This window comes from Manacus vitellinus, unplaced genomic scaffold, assembly GCF_001715985.3.
Source record: "Manacus vitellinus isolate BGI_N305 unplaced genomic scaffold, ASM171598v3 scaffold_23_pilon, whole genome shotgun sequence".
Classification (NCBI taxonomy): domain Eukaryota; kingdom Metazoa; phylum Chordata; class Aves; order Passeriformes; family Pipridae; genus Manacus; species Manacus vitellinus.
Genome location: NW_021939718.1, coordinates 9,226,631 through 9,251,302, shown reverse-complemented (window position 1 = coordinate 9,251,302; position 24,672 = coordinate 9,226,631). Strand labels below are relative to the sequence as shown.

At 41.3% G+C, this 24,672-nt stretch overlaps 1 protein-coding gene across 1 annotated transcript; it reads right to left on the bottom strand.

Annotated features, from left to right (window-relative positions):
* Positions 1-1,830: 1,830 nt before the first annotated feature.
* On the bottom strand, positions 1,831-23,875 carry LMNB1 (lamin B1). The gene is made up of 11 exons (XM_029959963.1): positions 23,403-23,875; positions 13,922-14,078; positions 13,094-13,219; positions 11,872-12,042; positions 10,352-10,477; positions 7,599-7,819; positions 6,131-6,356; positions 4,933-5,037; positions 4,384-4,503; positions 3,534-3,644; positions 1,831-2,538 (listed from the first exon to the last, which is right to left on the bottom strand). Exons 1-11 carry the CDS (start codon positions 23,756-23,758, stop codon positions 2,497-2,499), a joined length of 1,761 nt encoding a protein of 586 aa, XP_029815823.1. The 5' UTR covers positions 23,759-23,875; the 3' UTR covers positions 1,831-2,496.
* Positions 23,876-24,672: the final 797 nt, after the last annotated feature.

Sequence of the window (24,672 nt, the reverse complement as noted above, 5' to 3'; positions counted from 1 at the left end):
GTTCGTTGTACAATACTAGTGCTGCACAAATCACTTGTTTCCTCAGCAAATTCTTAATCCGTTTTCCACAGGAAGGACTGTATTTGAGCAGATACATTTCTGGCAAAGTGTTTTTTTTTTTTTTTTAGTTTTCAAGCATTAAATTACTGAGGAGTTTTCATGTGCAGGATGATGGAATTTGTACCTTATGTCAACTGCGTAACAGATCAGTACCAAGGATAATCTGTATCTTTGCCAACTCTAGAAAGGGCTGAATGTACCTAAAAATAATATTTACATATTACTGTAGCAGTAATAATAGAAAGACCTCCCAAAATTTTAATCACAAGTTGAATGTGACTACAGAGCTAATTAGGATATTGTTTTCTTCTTCTCTGGCTCATTTCCTGAGTAAATTTTCATGTTTTCCCAGAAAACATGAACACATTTCACATAACATTGCACATAAGCCAAGGAGGTCATAGTCCAGGGGTCAGGTACCTTTACCTGTGTTGGTGTAATTATGGCAGTAACCACAGCAGCTGAGGTGGTGCACTTTGCAGTCCCAAACTAACAGAAACAAGTGGTTTCTTAGACATTGCATGACAGAGGAGGAAACAAAAAATAATTGCCATTAAAAACTGGCATTTGCCGCATACAGTGACACAAGATACACACCCCTACACAAGCTTGAGGATGATTTTTTTCAGTCCACCCCACCTTGCACTCATCAAAATGTACCTCTGGACTTCAGTGTGGGAGGATGGGGAGAAAGTAAGAGATCAGAAGCAGTTCAGATCAAGTGCTTTCAGAAGTTATGGAACTTGCAGGGAAGTGTAGGAAGTTTTGTGGTGGTATTGCCTAAAAATAAAAGCAAAACAACATGTCCACCTTGTGGTAGGATGTTTCACTCTAAAGGTCAGAGTGAACACACACACTCCACAGAAGAGACAGTTGTGTTTCCCAACACCCTTTGTGCTTGTTTACAGAAATTCTTGTAACAGCAAAAAAAAAAAAAAAAGTCTTCTAAAATCCATATTTCTTTCAGTCTTCCATCACAAGAGTGCTGATTTACCACAGCATTAACAAGATTCATGTAAGACGACCTCCTTGTAGAAAAAAATTATAGTTTCAAGTAGCAGCTCCTATCTACACGTTCAGATCAGTAACAGCACTGTTCATCATCCAGGTGACAAAAACCAGGTTCTATAAAAGCTATAACCAAGAATATTTGATTATACAGGAGGATCCCTACCATGACCTAAGAATTAGATACCCAATGCTCATCTATCTGCATAACCCTTGCCCATCACCCCCCTTCACCTTCTGCTGGCACATGGCTGAAATGCCACCATGTTGTTCACCAGAAAAGGGAACTTATCCAAGATGAAAGATGTTAAAAAGCCATAAAGTTTGCTATGAGACTAATTCTAGAAAAAAAGTTCAATCAACTTCAGAAGTTCTGGCCATGCATTAAAAAATACATCAGACTATATCAAAGATAACTATTTACAGTACTTCCAAATTTTTCTTTATGTTACTGTTGTGCTTGTTTAACCTGTTCAGATTGTATGATGTAGTAAAAACCAGTCCAATAAGAATTAGTCTGTGAGGAAAGACAAAGCATGGAAAGTTATGCAGAGCTATATTCAAGCTCTAAAGAATTAACTTTCCAAATATGAAGTAATGCTACTCATTATTCAGAAGAAATCTTTGTAACTCAAAAGCCACTGTTCAATTTACACGGATGTTTCTTCCGCTTCAAAGCCTTATCAGTTTCAAGTATTCAAGAGTCATTCAACTTTTAGCTCAGTTCTAGAAAGAAACAAATTCCAAAAACTTCACAGCAACTTAAACAGAGATACTTTATTAAAAGTTTTTTGACATCAAATAATGCAAAAAGGACAGAAAAAACTTTCAACATTGACAAAATTACAATTGTTTCCCATACAAATGTAGACTAGATCCCTAGGGACTTGGTCTCATTCCTAAAAACTGTAAACAAGTAAGGCAATCCATATTAAAAGAGCCTTCTATTTGTTAAATAAACACACAGGAAAATTTAAGCTGGTAACGCTATCTTAACAACACAACTACATGATGTAACATGAATCCTCCTGCAGAATAAGCACTCTAAACCAATCCCCAACAGCACCTAAATACAAAGAGGTCAATAATAACTAGTCTAGAGTGGTGTAATCTATTAAAATCGATCCCCAAAACACACTGGAATATTTCTATTCCAGCAAGGTTTCAATAAAAAGAGACTGGCATATAAATCTGGGAGACAGGAACATTAATTTCCAAACAGTACATTTGTTTGGAGTCAACAATTCACATCCTCCGAGAAAGTCAAGATACTTCTACAAACCTTCCTTTTTTCAGTGGCAAAGGAATTTAAGGCCATCAAACTTGCAGCTTCAAAATTCACAGACAGAAAATAACGTTGTGCTTCTGAGAAGGCTCTGTTCTGTAGGCAAGGATTACTTTGACTAGAGGAACCTGGATGACTGGCAGTTACATAACCAGACAGTTTCTGCTGGATGCCCTTTGCTCTGCCTGTGGTGAACAGAGAGAATCATCTTTGATTACAAAAAAAATACATCTAGCAGTAAAATATTTTGCTACTCAAAATAATATACTGTATGTTTTTAATATATTAAATTATTAGCGTGGCACGGGATAAACAAGAGTCAGTATGCAAAGCTGTTGTGGTGGGGAAAAAAAAGTGTTTTTTCACCCTGGAGTTAAAAATGGTAACCCCCAAGGGGGTGGTGTCTCTCTTGGTGGGGACCCAAACAGCACTCCTGCAAAATTAAAACATATCACACCAGACTGGAAAAGAAGGATGATGAGGTAGCTGAAGAGGAGAGTGGTCATGTTCTGAAGCCACGAGGAGAAGGGGCAGTAGCTCCGCTGGGGGCTAGGCCCCTCCAGCCCCCGGCAGGGGGGCTACAAGAACTTGGAATAGTGTTAAACTGGGCCAAGTTCTGTAGCTGAGAGCTGGAGGAGTTTCTCCACTGTGAGCAGCAGCAGGAACGGCAGCAGAGACAGCAGTGAATGAAGGCTATGGTTGAAGGCCAAGAGATAAGAAGAAAGCATGCAACTAAGCAGAGAGGCAGAGATCTCTAATGGAGAGAGAGAGAACTAAGCTCTAAGGACAGAGTTTTGGGGTAAGAACTGAACCAAAAACCCCCAAAATCCCTTTTGAGACACCTTCTAGAGAGGAGGGGTGGTGGACGCCCACTTGAGGGGAGTCTTGGAATGCAGCAGTACTGGAGAGTAAGAGAGTTTAAGGAAGAAAAAAAATCCCCATCTTTAAACTTTCCAACCTTGTTTTAAGAAAATTCTTCTCTCCAAAGGAATATATTAACTAAAATTTTTGCACTGCTTTCAATAACACAGCTCCATGCTTTCATTAATTACTGCTGAAAAAAAAACCCAAAATAAAAAAACCCACCCACATATGATATTTTTTATGATTTTTTTAGACTTCATGACTCATATCTCCATTTTTTCAACCTAAATAACCTTGTTAACCTAAGACAAGATACCTGCTGGTGGGAAAGTTCTTCTTCTTCCTCCAGAGGTTCAAATCCTTCTAATTCTTCATCTTCCCCTTCACGTCCTGTTGTTTTGAAGACAGTGCTTCTTTGAGCAACCTCCTGCAACAGAATTTTAAGATTTGACACCCCCACAATCTGGTGCTCATCTACTCAGACTTTGAGAAAGGAAAGTGTCAGCTGTTGAGAAAATTACTTGTACTCATTTTGTCTACAGACTTTTTAGATACAGCTGTGCATAAACAGCATTCCTAACAGTTTAATTTTAAATCTCTTAATGATTAAAAAGTCTTTTTCTAACAAAACACTCATCAAGTTCTTATAAAATCTGCTTTCTTTCATATGTGTATTTAAATATTCTTTCAATTTCAGTATTTCATAGTAACTGTTCTAGCCAAAGCTTTAAATCCCACCTTACTAGAATTAATTCCTCATCACTTGAAGTGAATTCCACTGTAATATTCCTCATAAACAGTTTTAAGGAAAACTAATTTAAAAAGCCAAATCACTGAAGAGTTCACTAAAACCTTTTCTTTTCAAGTGTATTCTAAGGCACTGCCCAACTCCTGGCATAAGGGCAGTATCTGAACAAGTAATTCTACTGCTTGAACTCAATACAGAGAAAAAACCCACACACTTAATAAACTGCATTTCTAAACTGCAGTTTAAGACAGTCAGAGGTAAAGTGTGCTTGGTTGGAAAGCAAAAGGAGAAAACTTTACTAAACACTCCAGTGCACTCCTTTGTAAAGTCCTAACAATGGTTCCACCTTGTAATTGTATTATTCGTAGGTGATGGCACCACAGAAAGACAAGTTTAAACACATCTGAGGTGACCTTACCTCTCCCTGAGAATTCTTCAGTATAATTTTCACATCTTCACCAGTACCCCAGGAATTCTGGTTCTTCCAGATGAGGTCAGTGGGAGGGCTTGCAGTGACTCCAGCATTTGCAGCCCAGATCTGTTAACAGAAGTCACACGTGAACGTTATTTGCTAGTCTTGTACATTTCCAAGTTATTTACTGAGTTAAGGTATTTTCATTTAAGTGACACTTGTGAATCCCTTCAGTTAAGGAAGTACAGGCATCTGCTTACATACTTCCAAAGTTTCTTAAAATAAAACACATTTTTTAATGCAGAGACTTTTGAATATGTAAATGTGCCTGTATATGGTGAAAATTATTGTTCCATGTAGAAAGCAAGTTTCTGAAAAATATGGCTCAGTATCAATTGTCCCAGCAATTGACATAACCAATGCACAATACAAATACAGGTGATTATTTTCTGAACATGTACACAGAAAGGACAAAACAAAAACCTTTGTGTCTTACTGAAACACAAGTTGGCCTGAAGTCCATTTAAACTGAGAAGCTGAAGCTTGAGAACTTACTGTAACAGTTTGGCCTGCCTTTAGTACATATCTTGAGGTACATCTGTAACTAGCAGAAGTGTCTCCAATTTTTTGGATCATCTCCCAGCCTCCCATAGGTTGATCCTAAGAAAAGAGAGAAAAAAACCCAAATATTCCATCAGCATTCATTTATGCATGTAGGGTGTTTTACCTCTACAGCTGTGACCCCTAGCAAAGTGCTAAAATTATGAACCACTTGGAACAAAACAGAAAATGTGTAGTTAAACAAAAGGTGTGGGGGAGAAATTTGTGTGGTAAACAAGTGGGTGTATGTGGCAGGAGGGGAATACAAGCTCAAAAAACTCAGAAAGGGAAAAAAAAATGCAGGTTCTGATTCACTGGAAGTAGTTTTTGACTTGCCTGAACTGAGTCACATAAACACAAAATTGTATAGACCAGACAGTTGTCAAGGTTTTTTTGCATTCACCAATGAAGTCATCACTCTCAGCCAACATCCCAGGCAGGAGATGATGGCAGGGGGGGCAGAAATTACAAGTAATGTCAGAGGGGAAAAGGGGAAAGCAGGAAATATACTTAATATAACAGGATTGGTTTGAGGGAAACATAAGGAAAAGTTGTGATCCTTATTTATCAAAGGATTCTTTCATTTGAGTAGATATGTGTAATTCCCCAATACAAACTCCAACCTATTAACAAAATCAAATAATCTCAGTAGCCACTATAACTGAGGTGGCTTTGGCATGGGAACTGAGGGCTCCCAAAAACTGTGGATACAGTCAAGGAAGAAAGAAAACTACAATTCAGAAAAGCTATATGCAGATACAAAGGATATTGGCAATTAATTTCTTTTGTATTTGTATGCATTTCTTTTGGGGCTTTTTAAGGTAGAGGAAGTGCCTGACAGGCTTCTAAAGCAGCCTGATGTCTGCTTGCAGTATTTCCTGTCAGTAACAGTGCTATCTGTAAATATTTACAGGTAGGTCACCTGCAATGCAGAACTCTGAAGAGTTCTTTGGTGGGTGGGCAACTTAGCAATAAAACACAAGCATTTAAAATCATTGGGAAGAAGTCATCATCAGTCCAGAATACTGTGTGAAAGCTTATTTTGAGACACACTAGCTCCTTAGTGACACTAAATCAAGATGAAGCCCAACAGCTGAAAGGCTGCTGAGGATGCCCTTCTACCTCCACTCCTTGTAAATGTGGATTTTCCAACCTGGTCAGAGGTGTTCTTCAAACGGATGAATTTTCCATCAACGTCTATCTCCTCAATGGACACATTCCCAGTGGCAGAAGCTGAGTGGGAAATGATAACACTACTGCTTGCTTCAGACTCCTCCACATCAATCCTCTTCCTCTTCCCTCCAGCTGTTCGGACACTGCGGCTTGACGAAGCCCGGGAAACCGTCACCCGGGAGGATGGGCTTGGGGTGAGTTTCAACCTGTATTGAAGAAAGTGAAAAGAGATGCACACACCATATGAGCCTGGAGAAAAGAGGGCTTGGAGTGGGGGGGACCTTCTTGCTCTCTACAGCTAACTCCCTGACAGGAGGTTGAGGTGAGGTGGGTGTTGGCCACTTCTCCCAGGTAATAAGGGAAAGGGTGAGAGGAAATGGCTAAAGTTGTACCAGGAGAGATTTAGATTGGATATTAGGAAAAATTTCTTCGCTGAAAGAGTGGACAGGCATTGCCTAGGGACGTGGTGGAACCACCGTCCCTGGAAGTGTTGAAAACACCTGTGTGACACACTGACCACAGCAGTACTGGGTTAGCAGCTCAACTCAATCCTAGACGTCTTTCCTTCCTTAGCAATTCCACGATTCTACAATCACACTTTGGTATTACTTTTTCCACCATTTTTTATAAACTGTCCTCCATCTCCTCTTCTTCCCATAGAATTATACAGCAATATAGTAAACAAAGCATCTTAGATGAAGAAATGAAGCCTGAAGTGCTTTCTGAAGACTTGAATAAAATGCTGTCAAACAACTGATTAAGGTTCCTGCAGCATGGACTACTAACAGACTACTACAGTAAGATCACAAAGGCATCTCTATGCATTTGTTAAAGACTGAAAAGAAAAAAACCCTAGGGAGACTTAAGCCACTGTAGGAAGTTTAGGCAAAAATCCAGATGGCACAAAAGCTTCTGCTGTTTCATCCCCACACTTTAGAGGTGTCAGCCTCGCCCAGCTCAGAATACAGTGAAGTACCAAACTATTTTAAATGACAGCTGTGACATCAGGTGAAAATTCTCAGTACTGATGAACTCTGAGGCCAGATGTGGAAAAATGCAGCTAAGTGATAAGCTGGACAATCATACTGGCCATTATTTCATTAAAATTATTCTATACTTAAGGAAATTTGGCTAACAATTAATTAACCTTCTAATAATTTTGAAAAAGAATATTAACCATGGCACTAAACAAGATGTACAAATGACAGTTAATTACAACACCCATGCTGAACCTTAACTAAAAAAATGGTGTTTGTTGCCCTGGGAGCTGTAGGTCTGATACCCAAGGACTCATGGGGACTTAGAACTAAGTCTGTCAGAGAGGAGGAGGCAAAACCAGTGCTCTGGAAACTGTGGTCAAGCACCAGTAGGAACTGCCTTTTAACAGAGAAAGAGACAAGTAAGGGGAACACAGGGATACCACCATTTGTTGCTACATTCTTTAGTACCTCTCCTCTTCACCCTCCAGCAATTTCCGGTATGCATTGATTTCCATGTCAAGTGCCAGTTTAACATCCAGAAGTTGTTGGTAGTCACTCAGTTGTTCCTGCATGACATTTCTGATCTCAGCAATTTCCTTCTCTTTCTCAATCAGCAGTTTGCGGGCGTTTTCCTGTTCCTTTGCCAAGCTGTTCTCAAGTTCTTGTGCTCTGTCTTGCCACGCTCTAGACTAGAAAAGCATTGAAAACACAGTGGTGCAAAGGAAACCTCACTGAAACCCTCATGTGCTCTGCTATTCAGGCAACATGAATTTCAGAATGCAAAGTTGCACATCCTCCCCTGCTTCTGAATTCAAATTCACCCTCCACTCCACCTACTACAAACATAACATCTCAACATTCAAGTTCCAATGAAACTTAGAACATACTTTGAGAGGTGACTGTCTGCTCTATTTTTCTGAAATCTGGAAATATACTACTACACCTGAATTTACTCATGAAAGAAAAACTGAGCTTAAGAGTTAAACCATTTAAGAGGTGCTGGGCAGGACACAGGATCAGTCTCTAAGCTGCACCAGGGGAGATTTAGGTTGGGCATTAGGAGGAACTTCTTTACAGAAAGAAAAGGTGATTAGACATTGGAATGGGATGCCCAGGGTGGAGTCACTGTCCCTGGAGGTGTTTAAGGACATGGTCTGGTTGATATGGTGGTGTTCAGTCACAGCTTGGACTCAATCCGAAAGATCTTTTCCAGCCTAATTGGATCCATGATCAAAGTTCAGCTCAGTTTACTTCAGACTGCAGTAATTGCTCTTTAGCTTTCAGACGTCTGCTCCCCACCTCAGTTTACTGCTGCCAATTCCAATTCTGGGAGGGAGGTGCCACTAAAAGAAGAGGGGTTGTTGTCAGTGAAAGCCTGTCTGCCCATTGTCAAAGTTCAGCAATAAGCATTCCTTTTTTTTTATGACAGGAAAGCTAATTTGTCACATCAAAAATCCCTTCAAGCCAGCAGAACCTTTTATTGTACATACCAAATGGAATGCTTATCAAAGAAAGGCCAAGTGATGACAGATTTAAGGTTTACCTTCCATAAGCATGCTTTCTTCTGTTTGATAGTGTCTTTAGATTTTTTTAATTTAAAGGACAGACACAGGAACCAATGCCCCACAATCACCAAGTTGTTGGCAATTGCTATGCATGAACTCTATTTAGGAAGTCATCACAGTCCAGAGATAGTGAGAACTCTACATGTCTGAGACAAAGAACCAGTGTAACTGGTTGTTAAGAGTCAGATAAGAAATTTAATAAATGTCACATGGAAGATCACAGTGGAAACTACCTCAGCGCTCAGCGTTGGCAAATCAAACCAGACCAGCACCAGTGGTAAGAGTTTCCTTCCAAGAAAACCAAACTGAAGTTAGTGCCAGTAAAATAAAAAACAAAACTGTACTGGTTGACATCACTAATCTACAAAAAAAAAAGAAAAACAAAACAAAAACAAAAACCAAAAAACCAAAAAACCCAAGCCCCACAGGAAAATGTTTCTTTTGGTGGAAAATCACAGTCAAACTGACAGAGGTTGATTTTGATAGCCTCGAAGTTACCTCTGCAAATTCAGAAGTTCTCTGAATGTAGCTGTTGCTCCCAAAGTAACAGAACACAGGTAATTAACTAAAAAAAAAAAACAAATCTGACTGAACCATCAAAAGATGATGTTAATCTAAATGCAGAAATAAGATTTAAGTGGCCAAAACTTTCAACCCGATTCCTCTGTAACCTCATGCACATTCATTACATTAAGCTGCTCTTTTCCAGAGAGTAACTTGACTATAGAACAGGAAAACTGGGAAGACTCATACATAAGTATCTGCAAACTTATTTGGAACATTATAAAATAATGTCTCCTGCATTTATATTTTTCAGTCAAAATATACAGACTTTTCATGTCCTAGTAGAGTCCACTAAACAGCAGGAATAAGATTCAAAATGTATCACAGAAAGGATCAAAGACAATTCATATTCTTCCAAAAAAGAAATTTTGTTGCATTTTCAAATGATTAGTAAGTTACAAAAGCTCACTTCAGAACAAACTCCTAATACTTCTCATAGTATACTTACTCTAGTACTCCAATCAAATTAATACTGAATATATGACATTGTATCATACATCTTTGGGTGTGATCTAAATATAATTAGTTTCTGCTCAAGACCCTGCTCTACAAATGTTCAACTTATTTGATGTATTTACTCAGTGTCGTATTTCATCCTAATCCGGGTAAGATGGCTTCATGGGGGTTTTTTTTTTTGGTTGGTTGGTTGGTTTTTTGGGGTTTTTTTAGAGGTCTAGATTCAAACAAGATCTAGAATAAAAGAGACAGTGAATAGAAACTGTATATTCCAGTTCTGGGTTTGAATGTTGCTTTGTGGAATCCTACACTAGGCTGTCCAATTACTACAGAATTAAATTGCTTCGAATGTCAAGAACTTTTAACACAGAGCTCTCTTGTCTAAAATTGCCCCATCTATCCACAAAAATTTTCACAAAAGCCATTTAACACCACCATATTTCAAATACTCTGCAGCAGAATACTGCACAGGAGAAAAATCAAGTTTGTCAGAAGGAGACATTAAGGAATTTGAAAAAGTACAGAACAGAAGACAAATTCAAGTCATGATACTGAAGTAAAGTGAAGAAAGTCCTTTAATAAAAAAGACCAACAATGGTAATTAGCAGGACTGGAGAGTCACAAACATCTTTTTACCTCCTTCTGAAGGCTGGTGATGTGGGAAGACAGACCCTCAATTCGCAACTGACTTTCATTCAGTTGTTCTCTGATTGTGTTGGCTGCAGAGCTGTTCATCTCCGAAGACAGTCTGGCACTCTCCAGCTGCAGTAGAACAGGTTAAGACATCAGTTTCAAAGCAGCTTTTGCTAAAAGGAAGATGAATCACCCAAACCCACATATTCAACACTAAAGCCACGAAGTTCCTCTGTACCGCTCTAACACAGTGAGACATCTCTTTCCTCAGGGGTTAAATATAGTATGGCCCTACCTGAAAATCACAGTACTCTGAATATTTATGCTAGGATTAAAACCTTGAAAGTCTCCTTCATAGACATTGCTGAAGCTAAGTTCAGTTTTCCTGCTGGCAAATGTTTATTTAATTACTGTAGCACTGGTTTTGAGTGTGTTTAACAAGAAGTCAAACTGAAATTACCAATTGTCTTAAAACAAGCAAACCTGTTAATTTTCAGCCAACATAAGCAAATGGTAATGTGTCTATAGATTACAGCACCAGTGCCAAAAGCTACTACCTGCTTCGCTCAATCACAACTTCAATCTTAAATACTTTTACTTTTTAAAAATAACTACCTCATTCCTGCTGAACAACACAACACACACTTGAGCTGCATCACAGACTTATTATTGAACTTGTTGATGATGCACTGGAATATAATTTTTTTTTTAATAGGAGTCCAAAAATACAGAAACAATATACCTGAGGAGAGGGATCAAAAAAGCCTTCATTATGAGAGGTTGTACTTTTGGCTAGATCTTATTTTAAAATATCATCTTTTCCAAGTCAGATAGAAGCCCTGAAGATAAGCAGGCTGAAAAGACTGAAAACCATGTTACTAAATTCAGTTTGTATCAACTTTTCTGCTGTCACATCCCACCTTGCTTTTAAAAATACTAACTGCAATACGTATAGTCACGGAAACCAGGTTCAGTTGAGACATCAAGATGCCTCCTGACATAACTGCGGAATAAAGCAGAGGAAGGAAATGATGAAGTATAACTGATTTCAGCCTGAGTTCACTTTCCCTCTAGAAGAGTGAAAAACAGAAGTCACTGGGTATGGTAAAACCTCCAAATGTTTTGTACTGGGTCAGAGGACCCTACTCTTGCTGTCTTCTCAGCAAGTCCTATTATGAAATAACCTTTACACAAAATACAGGACACCTGATTGATCATCAAAGTTCAGTATGATACATAACAACACTTGACCTTTCCTTGAATTCACAGTAATACCAGCATTAATCCCTTTTCCCCTCCACAGTTCACCTTCACAATATGCGTCCTATTCTTACATTATTATTACTCTTCATGAGGACTAAACCTGCTCCCAAAATGAGATGTGAAAATGCAAATTCACATTCAAAAGTACAGTAATTTTAAGCCAAGCTCCATAATAAAATACTCTGAAATGCAAGTAATTATGGTACTAAGTAGAACAAAACCAAAGTGCATCAAACAACTGTATGAAAATAAGTTCTCACTTTGGAATGGTAAGTCTGCTCAAGCTCTGCTTTGTACAGCCTCACTTGTGCATCATGGTGCTCTCTTATTTCATGAAGGGCTTGGGCCAGTTTATGCTCATATTCAATCTGACGCCCAGAATCAACCTCAACCAAGCGAGTTTCATGCTTCTTTTTTGTCTCATTGATTTCCTATGAAAACCAGAAAAACAGAGTAACATTCAGTAAACACAAGACAAAATTTTTAGAAGACTATCTGCTGAGTGGAGAGTTATACAGGTTTTAGCTGCCCTTGTGGATCAGCACAGGATTAGTCTGACATTGAAACTTTTAGTAGAAACACAGGGCCATTTCCCCAGTCTGATCTGCACAGATAAATAAGCATCTTATTTTGCAATAGCCAGTCACTGAAATAAGAGCTAGGATACCATCAGCATGTAAAGTCACATTTCCTTCTGAGAGCTGTCTGCATATTCAAACAAATACACCTCAATATGATGAGTTTAGAAATACATCGCTCTTTCTTGAGGTATCTTTTGTGCTTGCACAAGATGTGCAGTTGTGAAATGGAACAGTCACTTTCACTAAACAGCATTTTCTTCATTTGTTTGTAGGCTTGCCTGCAATCCCCTCCCTCAAAAAAATGGGATTCCAATAACATGAGCAGAGACAAAAATACTACCAGCAAGGAAACGTGCACAAGGAACAAAAGACAATAAAGTTTAGGTACATTGTTACTTCCCTAAGGTTCCTCCTGGAAAGCCTCAAGGATTTTAGTGAAAGGGTGGCAAGAGTAAGTTGTAAAAGACAACTGTTCATCACCTTTTGTTTCCATTATTTTAAAGCATCCTATTAGAAAGGTTTGAAATTAAAACCATTACAAGTCCACAGCACCTGTCTGAGTGTCCCTCTTCCCTTTATTTCTCGTAGAGGAATTATGAGAAAAATTACTAACCTACTTTCTCATTACTATGAAAAGACATGTACATTGCATACCATGGTCAGAACTTAACATGAAACACCATGATATATGAAGTTATTTTATCACAAAAGCCCAGAGTTAACATATTTTTTGTAGAAAAAGGAAGTTAGAAATCTTCCAGCTAGAACAGTGAGCTCTGAGTAGGAGTTCAGAAAACTTCCTGAGGTCCCTCCCAACCTAAATTATTTTAGAATCCTGGAATGACCTCCCAGTTGTCTTCTTCCCTTTAAAAATGTTAGGTTGTAAGACTAAAGCATTTACCTCCTCATACATATTTTTACGGAATTCCAAATCCTCAGTGAGACTCTGACAACGGTTTTCAAGATCCACCTTCTGTAAGGTTTCACGTATAAGCTGGTCCTTGACAGCAGCTAAAGAAGCCTCAAGCTTTAAGAAATAAAAGAATCAACACAACAATTACGTAACAGAACTCACATAACACAATGACCTCAGCTACACAGAACTACAGAAAACTAAACGTTATGGCTGAACTTGACAATCAAATCCCAGTATTTACCCTACTAATGCCTTCCCCCCCACACACACACGCACTTTTGCAGTTGCTTACAGAAGTGAGTTCTAGATATTTCACATTGGTAACTGGCATTAAAATGCTATTTATCCATTTTACCTACAAAACTTAATTTTTAATACATGGCAAATACTAATTTCCTGATATCCTCAACTCCTCTCTAGGACAAGACTTTTTTTTCCTCATTGCTCTGTAAGACACCCAGAAGATGGAGGACCACAGGTAGAATCAAAAGGAGGGCAGAGAGAATCACAAACTGATACTTGTCAGCTATTTGTTATCCATCTTTCTGAAGTCAGTCTGTCTCTCTAAAACACTTCTAAATGTTCACTTCTAAACGCTAAATGTTCACTTCTAAAACATGTCAACCTTATTTTGAATCTTGACCTGCTTTCCTCCCCGTAAGTACCATCTCTTGCCACTTCAGAGCCTGCAATTTTAAGAGCACTCTATTCCACCATTCATGTTATGAATAAACTGAACAGTACTGAACTCAGAAGCCTACTCAACACTGCTTCCAGTGCTAATGGTGATGGTTAAAGATCTCGTCTTCTCACCTGTCCAACTTGAGTTTTCAACTCTTGAATTTCTCCCTCCAGACTTTTCTTATCACCAAGGGCTGTGGCCAGAGCAGCTTCTTTAGAATTGAGGGCACCTTCACATTCTCGGAGTTTAGCCTGGACTCCACTTAGGTCAGACTCCTTTTTTGCATAGCTGGAATAAACCAGAGAAAGTGGTAAGAAAGTCTAGAAATGCCTCCGAAGTTGACTGCTGACTAATAAACCAATCTACATCTCAAACTTGAGATACTTCCGGCAAAAACATTTTGTCTTAGCTTAATTTACTCAAATTTAAATCAACTCCTTAGTTCTGCTTTTCTCACCTGATGTAACAGCAGCCTAATATTTTGCTTGGGCTGTAGAAACCTATAGAGGAAAGTCAAGAGCCTCAAATCCACGAAACAGACACAAAAGGGAAAACTGTGTGTTTATCAAAGGTAAAGGTGTCTGTCTTTCTTTATGAAAACAAGCACACAAGCTTTTCAAATTACCTTCGAATTAGTTTTTGTGTCTACACAAGTGATCAAACAATTTTGTGATGTTTATTCACCCAAACAAATTGTTCAAAGAAATCAAACAAGAAAAAGTAATACCACATAAACACAACCCCATGCTCTTTAGACTAAATTAATTTTCCACAAATTGGCTACAACTGGCTACTATCAAAAATAAGGGAAAAGAAACCCATATTCAGAAATCAAAGTGTTTCTTGATCTTTGAGAGCATAAGCAGCCATGTTCAAATGTGCAACACAAATTCTCCAACTTCAGAGTTTGTTCTTTTTCTTTCTGGAATACCCATGTTTCTCTAGCAAGGGCAGTAGCATAGAGAAGGATAGGATGCTTATCATCAAACTATGAACATTTTACAGGAATGGACAGTCTCAGGCTCAATAATACCACAGCAAGCACTTCATCACACTTTTCTCACACTTTTCTTTCCAGAAGTGAACAAAAAACCAAAAACAAAACACAACCGACCAAACAAAAAAAATCAGAATTAACAACATAATTCTGAGAAGACTTGAAAATTGGATAAAGATTCTTAAGAACGAGATTCAGAATACACCCACTACTTCTTTTAATCACTGGACAGCTTATAGGAAAAAATAGAAATTTCTCAACAAAACAAAACTAACGTAAAATCAACACAATTTTTAAGAGGAGAGACTCTAAGGTTTAAAAGATGCTTTTTGAAGATGACCTGCACTTGACATCGTGCTCAGGACAGGTGTCTGCACAGAGGCTTGCACTGCGTAAGGATGAAGGGATGGGATCCATGTCTGGACATTTGAGCACCACAGCCACCACATGGCAGCCTTTATGTAACAGACTAACAGCCAGTGCTAACACTGGCTAATCCCGATCCTGAGGGATTAGCACCTGCTCTCCTGTGGGAGCACCCAAGGGACAAGGAGGCTGTGAGAGCCCCCACCATGCACAAACACCCCCTTCTCAAATTTTTCATTCCTGCAGCTCGACTCTTATCCAGTCCCTTCTCTGACATTTTGCTTCTCAGACCCACAGCTACGTAGACAGCTCAGACAAGAGCACAGGATTTAGGTTTTGGACACATGGGTTCCTACTTCCACAGCTCTCTGCATTATTCAGTGAGGCATTTGTCCTGTGTCCTCTCCCACCCAGGCCTGCTGGAACCTCAGCATGCAAGGAAGGTGTGCAGCAAAGTAGGAAAAAGAGGGATATAAAAGTGTCTTGCTATGGTATATCTGTAAAAAGAAAATAATCTCCATCACCTATTAGGAAATATGAGGGCTCAGAGTAGGCCTTTGCTGTTTGATCACTGCTGGGAAAAGCCTGATTCAAAACATGGAAAAGAGAGCCTCTCTCACAAGACTTCGTGCTGAAACCAAGCCAAAGATAATCCTTTCCTTTTTCAAAAACTTCCTCTGCTGTGCCCCCCCAAATGATGATGTCATCAATGTACTGCAGGTGTTCTGGAGCCTCACCCTTCTCCAGTGTAGCCTGGATCAGTCTGTGGCAGATGGTGGGACTGTGTTTCCACCCCGGGGTAGTCAGTTCCAGGTGCACTGCACGCCCCTCCAGGTGAAAGTGAACTGTGGCCTGCACTCTGCTGCTAAAGGGATGGAGAAGAATGCGTTTGCAGTATCAGTGGTGGCTTACCGTTTCTCTGCCTTGGACTCCAGTTCGTACTGCAGCTCCAACATGTCTGGCACACGGCACTCAACATGGGGTGACTTCATTCAAGCCACAATAGTCCACAGTCAATCTCCATCCTCCATCAAACTCACGTACAGGCCAGATGGGGCTATTGAAAGGTGAGTGGGTCTTACTGACCACCCCTTGGCTCTCCAGCTCTCGGATCATCTTATGGATGGGGATCACAGCGTCTTGGTTTGTTCGATAATGTCTATGTACTGTTTTAGTGGCCGTTGGCACTTGTTGATCTTTGACTTGTAACAATCCCACAATGGAAGGATCTTCTGAGAGGCCAGACAGGGTCGATAATTGTTTAAAATTCTTTGTAGCCACTGTGGCTACAACAAAAGCCCATCAATACCCCTTTGGATCTCCTGAGGTAATTAATACCTAGGATGCAAGGGGCTTCTGGACCAGTTGCAATGGGGTACTTTTCCCATTTGCCCCATTAAACTCACTTCAGCCTCTAGCACTGATTCAATACCTTTTTGATGCTTTTACAAGCTGGTAGGCAGCTGAGAAGAACATTCTTGCCAATGGGTCAGCAGAGAAAAATGAAGTATAATATGGACTAGCAACAAAAACATAATTAAAACCCATAATTAAACAGTATCTGTACCACTAGAGAAAGAATTACCAGTTAGATCAGCCCTTCCTTGCTTGTTTACAAGATTAGCTGTGAAGCCATACTGCAATTTAATGCAACTGAAGCCACAGAAGGGGGTGGGTGGAGAATTAAAATTAAGCACTACTGCCTTGTTAGTGTCATGAGTGGTCTAATTGTAAGGCAGCTCATCTGAACACACTCTCAAAAAAAAAAAAACAACAAACTGGAGCTCAACACTTCAAACACTGAAAGCCAGATGAAATCTCAGCATCTCAGCAGTGTCATCCCAGCCTTAAAGGGAATACAGGAAAGAAGGGAAAGAAGATCAGAAAAGCCTGTGTGATTTATAAAAACAAACAACTAATGTATACAGCATATACTTCACCCCTACACTTACTAATTTTCACCAGGAAGAACTTCAGCCTCTTGACAATAGCTAGGTTCTGCCTCCACAGAAAGCCAAAGCTGCATTTGAATACAACAAATAAAAAAACCTCAAACACCTTCCCATTATAGTGCTCAGAAATTAGCTTGAACTGAACTCCTTCAAGTAGTTTGAGTCATGAAAGGAAAATAAAATCAAAGAAATAATTGTTGACTTGCGCATCTTCTTCAAAGCAGCAGCTTGGTTTTCTTTCTTTTGACTTCAAAGTGTGTGGATCTTCTTATCCATGGAATTGTTTACAGCAACCTAGAATTTCCTGTGATCTCAGGCCATGTAGAAAAGGATCATTTTCTACCAGTTTAATAAGTTGAACTGACCTTCTGGAGCCAGACAAACCACACCACTAATGCAAAGTAAGCAGTCAGTAGCCAGATTTCAGGAGAGACAATTTAAACGCTCCTTTGACACTGACCAAGTGCAGGATGTCACCATGTTAAAGCAGATTTTTCCCATCTTCCACACTCACCCACTCATTTCTGCCAGTACTTACAGAATCAGATCATGAAGTTAAAAGCATTATCAACATTAATCAAATCCTCCTTGAAAAACACTGGTTTTCAGCCAAGACACAGATACTAAGTGTTGTAATTCTAAATAATTACAAGCCTATACTTACAACCATACAAAATTACATGTATTGCACACTGGGCTGGTTTTCCACTCCAGTTGTAGAGAAATAATAACGGTAGAAAAACTACAGTCATTAATGCTTTATGTTTTACTTGGCTACCAGTCAGTTTTCTGTATTTTTCCCCTGTGGCAGACAAAACAGTAAGGCTGTGTTTTGCAAGGAAGTGATTTAAAATAACATAACATAAAATAACATAAAAAACTTATGTCTAAGATCATTCAAGTTTTTGTATGGAGATCAACATGAAAATAAGAGTAATTGGACAAACAGTGATCTATGTGAATCCCACTACTCTAAACAGGTATCTAAGCAGAACCTACATACATGCAGCACATATGTATCAAGTCACTGCCCATTACCAGGTTATTGTTACAGGTCCACATATTTGAGACCAAATATTTATGTCCTACAATGAATGGAACACACGCTTAATTAAGAATATAACTTCAGTTATATTCTTACATTTAGGTGGCTCAAATTATAGTGCAACAAGTTAATAACTCTACTCCCCCACTCCTTACTCCTTGGGTGCTCTTTGGTACATATCAAAACAGATTTCAGATTAAGGCTCCATAGTTCCCCAGGCTCCAATCTTTGCCTCACTTTCCAAGATCACCTATAATAATGAAAATACACTTCAAAAGAAATTTTAAGTCGCCTTCCTTAAAACAGTTCCTCTAGCTCATTACAGCGTACCACACATGCACCATGGAAAACCCTGGAACAGGTGCACCTTTGCCTGCACTAAGACAACACGGTTCTGTGTAGTTGCTCAGCATAGCAGCTGCAAAGTGCCACACTTGCACAGTAATTCAAGCCACAGGCTGATAGGAAGCTACTACTGGTGTTTATTTTACTGCCTAACCCCAATGCAAGATACACAGCAAGACAGACAGACAATCTCTTTAATATTTAAAATTAACAGTACTAGTTCCTTGCCACAATTACATTTGCTTTAAACGTTTGTACTCTACCAGACACCCGAAGATAATAAAGGAAGATTATTTCCTTAACCAATGTCTTCAGTGAAACACGTAATTTCCTTCAAAGTTTCTTTATCACACTATCTCCAGAGCAGATGCACTTCATCATTGGAAAACTGCCACAGTGAAATCTCTGCCTGTCCAAGACAAATGTAAACAAGGGGTTTCCTAAAAGAACTCATAACACCAGCTTATGCTTCCTAAACAATGCGATTTCCTCACATGACAAATCAGAATAGAGACACATCCAGCCAGGGATTTTGATTTTGTTAAGTCCCCATAATGAACATTCTTGGAAATAATATTCTTATCTTGGAAATAATTTCCACTTGTGGAAAACTACCCTGAAATTTACCCCATAAGCAGACCAAATAACACAACAGCTATCAGGTAGCCCGACTTTGTGAACTGCCCTTGTTCAACATGAATAGGTAACACAGCTGTGTCAAACTTCACAATGTAAGCCATTGTCAAGTTAACTGCTCAAATTACACATCAGAATTTATCCTCCACCATTCTGGTCCTACAGTTCTCCCTGGTTTGCAGTTGCTGTACACGATTAAAGCATGACACACTTCCACTCAAAAGCGGAAGCTTTATCCAGCCTGTTGGATGCTGGAGTGATGGAACAATTGGGAGCTTTACTCCTGTATCTGCTGTTTAAATGATGACATTATGACTTGCCTGAGGATCATGTATTTCACTGCTCTGCATGCATTGTATATTTTGCCCTTTTCTCAAGGAAATATGAAATTTGCAGCAGTGTGAAGTACCAGCCAAGGCAGTGAGCAGGATCACAGTTTTCCAGCCATGTTTCTCAACTCAGTGCAATATGCAGTTACACAACTCAAAGTGGATGGCTGTGGAAGCAAGAGCAAAGATCATGAAGTTCCCAAGACCAGTTTCAATCACCACTATGAGCTTAGGCTGTTGAACTACAGCTGGTGTCTTCCACAGCCCTTGACTGCAGAACAGTGGCAGTCACAATTAAATATTTATTTATTTAAAGGAACGAAGTAGAGGGATGTCTTTACAACAGCTATCACCAATGGCAAAGCATACAGTACAGTCATGCATAATCAACAAAGAGAAAATGAACTGGAAATACTGTGAAACCGGTAACTTCTCCCAATTCTTTCACATATTAGAGAAGAGACAAGATCTCCCTCTTCTCTTCCTCCCAAGAGCTATCCAACAGTTCCATACATCTAAATTCAAATTACATCTTTTTTCCCCCACTGTAGGGGCCCAGACCCAGTTGTCAGCAAAAAAGAATCGGATCAATTTGAACCATAAACCTTGGGCAACAAGAGCTGACAAGAATCTCGTGATTTGGACCTTCCTCATAAGACCTGCTGAAGTACAACTATAAGGATTACTCTGGCTCCTGCAGCAAAATCAAAAAGGACTTAAAGATGATTCTATCAGGCTATGTCTAAAACCCCTTAATCCCTTTAATCCTGGTTGAGAGAAAAATTAACCTATTGGCTAAACTGCAGTAACACTTGTGTAATTCCCTAATTAATATAGCTCGTCCTCCTCATTAACGTGTCCAACCCCAAAGGCCCTTAAATTGTGTTCTCACGTTCAATAAAATATTCCAGTTATACCCCATACTGGGATTGCTTAGTTTTTGACCCCCACTCCCCAAAGTTTTGAGATACAGAGATTTATTTTCCCTTATCTTCATTCTACCCATGATAAGCTTCTTTTCACTTTTACAACTACGTATATAAATTCCCCATCCCCTCCTCACAACAAAAATAAAGATTTTTTTTTTTTCTCCTCACTTTTTCCCCCTAGTTCTCTAAGATCTGACATACCAAGGGAAGCCTTCGTATTTATTTTGCTACAGCGGTACCAACTGCATGGCAGGCACTCTAGAAGAAGTGTATGCAACAAGCCTGTTATATACAGCAGGATCAGCTATAGAAACAAATGCAGTTTTTCTTGAGGGATTAAAAGTATCAACAGTATGGTGCATCACACCATAAATATGACACTGAAGTCAGCAAATCAGAGTGAAATCAAAGTCAGCAAATAGGTGACTGGGCCTTAAATTTAATTTTTGCAAAGAAAGAATAAGAAAAGTCCTGCAGTGCTTTGAAAGCGACTAGAAGCTTGGGTCTGATGTACTACTGAGGCCAAGGGGCTGAATGATGACTGGGATAAAATAATCAATCAAGCAATTAAGAAGAATGTCATCCTAACTAGAGAAAGCAGAGTTGCACGTGTGCCTGGGGCAACAATAACAACACCTGCAAAAATACTCAAACAGCACAGGGAGACCAGATAGACCATGAATCATATTGACCAGCTTCAGACAACTCAATGGGGAATCATCTGTACTCCCTCCACAGACCAAAGAGCTATTTCTTGAGAGCTATTTCTTCTACCATTTATCTTCACTGGTTCTCAAGGGAACCAAAGCCATCGCTAATCTGAGTCTTATGACAGGGGTACCAGGATATCTGATTCACGTGAACCAAGCATGCCTGAAAACTTTTTTTTTCAAGTGTTTCTGTTAGATCCAAACTACTACATACTCATAATTAAACTAAAGCCACTGCATACATCTCACCGCAATTATGCTTTCTGAGAGGGCAAGGAAAATTCTGTTGAGAACACAAATTCTCATCTTACCTTGCAAACTCTTAAACCTGACAGCACTCTCATGCACATCTGTGTTTTAAGAGTATTTTTCATCAGGTTATAATACAACTTCACAGCTTTAAGAAGTCATCAGGGAGTGTGCTCCAGTTCAGGTAAAAAACCCCTTTTGCGCCTTTTTTAAGACTTTGTAAATAGAATCACAGATAAGCTGAGATATCCATCTTAAAAATACTCAAAGATGTCATAAAAAATTGCACAAACACCAACAAACAGCCACATACAAGTGGAATCCAGCAGCCTTAAACAGCATTAATTGTTTGTTTTACTGGACTATTCAGGAGTTGTCCAGATCTATACTCTGTGTTCTGTGGAGCACAAAGATGAACTTTTTGGGACAAGTACTGACAAGCTATCAAGCACTAAGACTTCACTCTTTAAAAAGAGGCTGTAGCTGCAGCACAAGAGCAACCCCTTTCCCCTACGAAGTCATTTTTTTTCCCCTCCAAATATTCCATCACAGGACAAAGTAAAACAGAATACAAAGGACCTCTGTGTTTACATTATTAATGGCCTGGTTCCAGCCACAGAAAGGAAATCTACTACAGAGTGCACTAGAGCCCAGTCCTCCACATGCACTCTTTTGAGAAGCTGACAGAAGTGTGTCTTCCTCAAAAAAGTCACAAACAGATGGAAATTCCTGGCTTGACCTTTGAGTCATGTCACTTTAGTGCCTTTCTGCAGCTACACCTGGCTTTCCCTGTCACTGTCAACAATCACTTTGATTTAAGGCCTTCATGGGGCACTGAGAGGTAACCTAAGACCAGACTCCCTATTAAAAACTCACGATTTTTTATTTTTTTTTTAAATAACAAGTCTAAAGTCCAAAACATACTGGGGCTGTCTGCAGACACATAAAAACATCAATATGCTGGTTCACACACGAAATATCTTTTTCATTATGAAAAATCAGGGCTGAGAGCACATTTAACAAAATTAGCAGGTTACACAATGGGAGAAGAAGATTAGCAACTCCAGGGTGGGGGTTTTTTTTTTGCAATACTCATAAACCTTGTGATTCCAAGACTAAAGCTACAAGCCAAGTGGGCCTAAAACTACAGCAGAAAAATCAAAGAAATGGAATTTAAGGTGAACACAAACAAGGAAGGAAAAGAACAACTGAATCGAGTCAGATGTGTAAGGAGCAAAAATCTGGTGTCACAAATCAGTTCACTGCAAGAGCAGAGATCTTGGCACTGTGCCACAAAGGCGTAAAGCCGGTAGGCAATCTGGAGGATGTGTGTACACGAATCTGCCTTTTGTGACATCTGAACAGTCAGCAAGACGCACAGGAATTACAGTTCTCTTTTGTTTTAAGTCAGCCCCAGGGATAGGACAGCCACAGCTTCTCTGGGCAGCCCGGAGGGCCTCACCGCCCTCACAGGGAAGAACGTCTCCCCAGTATCCAATCTAAACCTGCCCTCCTTCAGCTTAAAGCCACTCTATACCAGTGTCAGAAGCCCCTCTCCAGCCTCCTTTAGGTGCTGGAAGGTGCTCTAAGCTCTCCCTTATTGCGGCTGGCAACCAAAGCGCTCCATCCGATTTTCCAAGCACCAACCTCCCCGGGTAACCCGCTCCAGCGCCACATCGCCCACACAGCAACGAATTTCGTCCTAATATCCAACCTAGATTCCCCCTGCTTCACTTTATACCCACTCGCGCCCTCCTGGTGCACTCCGGACCCACGTTCGCACCACCGGGGATGCTCCGGGGACCGGCGGACCTGCTGCCGGCGGGGGCGGCGCTCCGGGACGGTGCTTCCCGCCGGGGCGGAGCGGCAGCGCTGCCTCTGCCTCATTCATTCCTTCATTCATTCCCAGGCGAGAATTCACCGCGGGAGCCAGATCGGGACCCGCCGGTTCCGCGGGCGGGCGCGCACCGCCGGTACACCCGGGAGCAGCCATCCCCATCCCATTTCCATCCCCACATCGCCGGGGCCTCTCACAGCCCTTCCCCGCTGCCCACCTGCCCTGAAGCTTCTGGTGGTCGGCGCGGATCTTGCCCAGCTCGATCTGCAGCTTGGCGCGCTCCCGCGCCGTGTCGTCCAGAGCCCGCCGCGCGTCCGCCAGCTCCGCCTCGTAGATTGCCTTGAGCCCAGTGACCTCGCGGCCGCGCACCTCCTCCCGCTGGGTCGCCTGCAGCTGTAGCACGCTGTTCTCCGTCTCCAGGCTACGCACCTTGTCGATGTACACGGCCAGACGGTCGTTTAGCTGCCGCAACTCCTCTTTCTCCCGCAGGCGGGACATGCGCGTCGGGCTCTGCGGCATCGCGGCGGCGGGGTGGCGGGTGCGCGGCGTGCCGGCTGGGCTGGGGTCGGCCATGCGGGAAGCGCGGCAGGGAGACGACAGCGGCGGAGCGGAGAAATGGCTGGAACCGCGGCCACCGCCACCCCCTCTGGCTGCGGCTGCCGGGGCTCCGCGGGCTCCGCGCCGCTCCAATATGGCGGCGCCCCCCACCGCGTCCCACTTGACCGCGCGCCGGCCAATCGCGGGGCGCCGCCCGCGGGATCAATTCAAAACCCACCAACGGCCGCCGGGCGCGCCATGAAGGCCACGCCCCCTCCACCGAGGCCACGCCCATCGCCCCGGGGCGCGCTCCCTCTGCTTGTGCCCGCCCCGCGTTCCCAGAGCCGGACAAAGGGACCCTCAGCAGCGACCCCTCACCGCCACAGAGGGGGCTCCCTGGGTGTCCCCACACAGCCCCTCCGGGACCCCCAGAACTCCCACCTGGCCCGGCGGCCTCCGGGGAGATGCGCTGTTCTGGCTGTGCGGTTGTAAATCACGTAATAGCGGAATTAATTAGGTTGGAAAAGAGCGCATAGGGTACAGGTCTGAATTGTGACCCGACACCACCCTGTCAAACAGACTGGCATCGAGTGCCACGTACACTTTCCCCTTAAACAGCTCCAGGGATGGGGACTATCTCCCTGCGTAGTCCATTCCAATATCTAATCACCCTTTCTGTGGAGAAATTCTTCCCGATATCCAACCTAAACCCCCCCGATACAGCTTATGACTATGGCCCCTTGTCCTGTCCCGTGTTCCCTGGGAGCAGAGCCCGACCCCTCTCTGGCTCCACCCTCCTGTCAGGGAGCTGCAGAGGGCAAGAAGGTCCCCCGAGCCTCCTTTTCTCCAGGCTGAGCCCCCCCAGCTCCCTCAGCCGCTCCTGGTGCTCCAGACCCTTCTCCAGCTCTGTTCCTTTCCCTGGACACGCTCCAGCCCCTCAATGTCTCTCT

Bases quoted from the DNA above. Each gene is read 5' to 3' on its own strand.
- LMNB1 (XM_029959963.1), bottom strand. From the start codon at position 23,758: ATGGCCGACCCCAGCCCAGCCGGCACGCCGCGCACCCGCCACCCCGCC. The intron at 13,220-13,921 runs GTGAGAAGACGA...TATTTCTTAAAG, and splicing joins TGAAAACTCAAGTTGGACAG to CTTGAGGCTTCTTTAGCTGC. The intron at 4,504-4,932 runs GTAAGTTCTCAA...TTCTGTTAACAG, and splicing joins AGGCAGGCCAAACTGTTACA to ATCTGGGCTGCAAATGCTGG.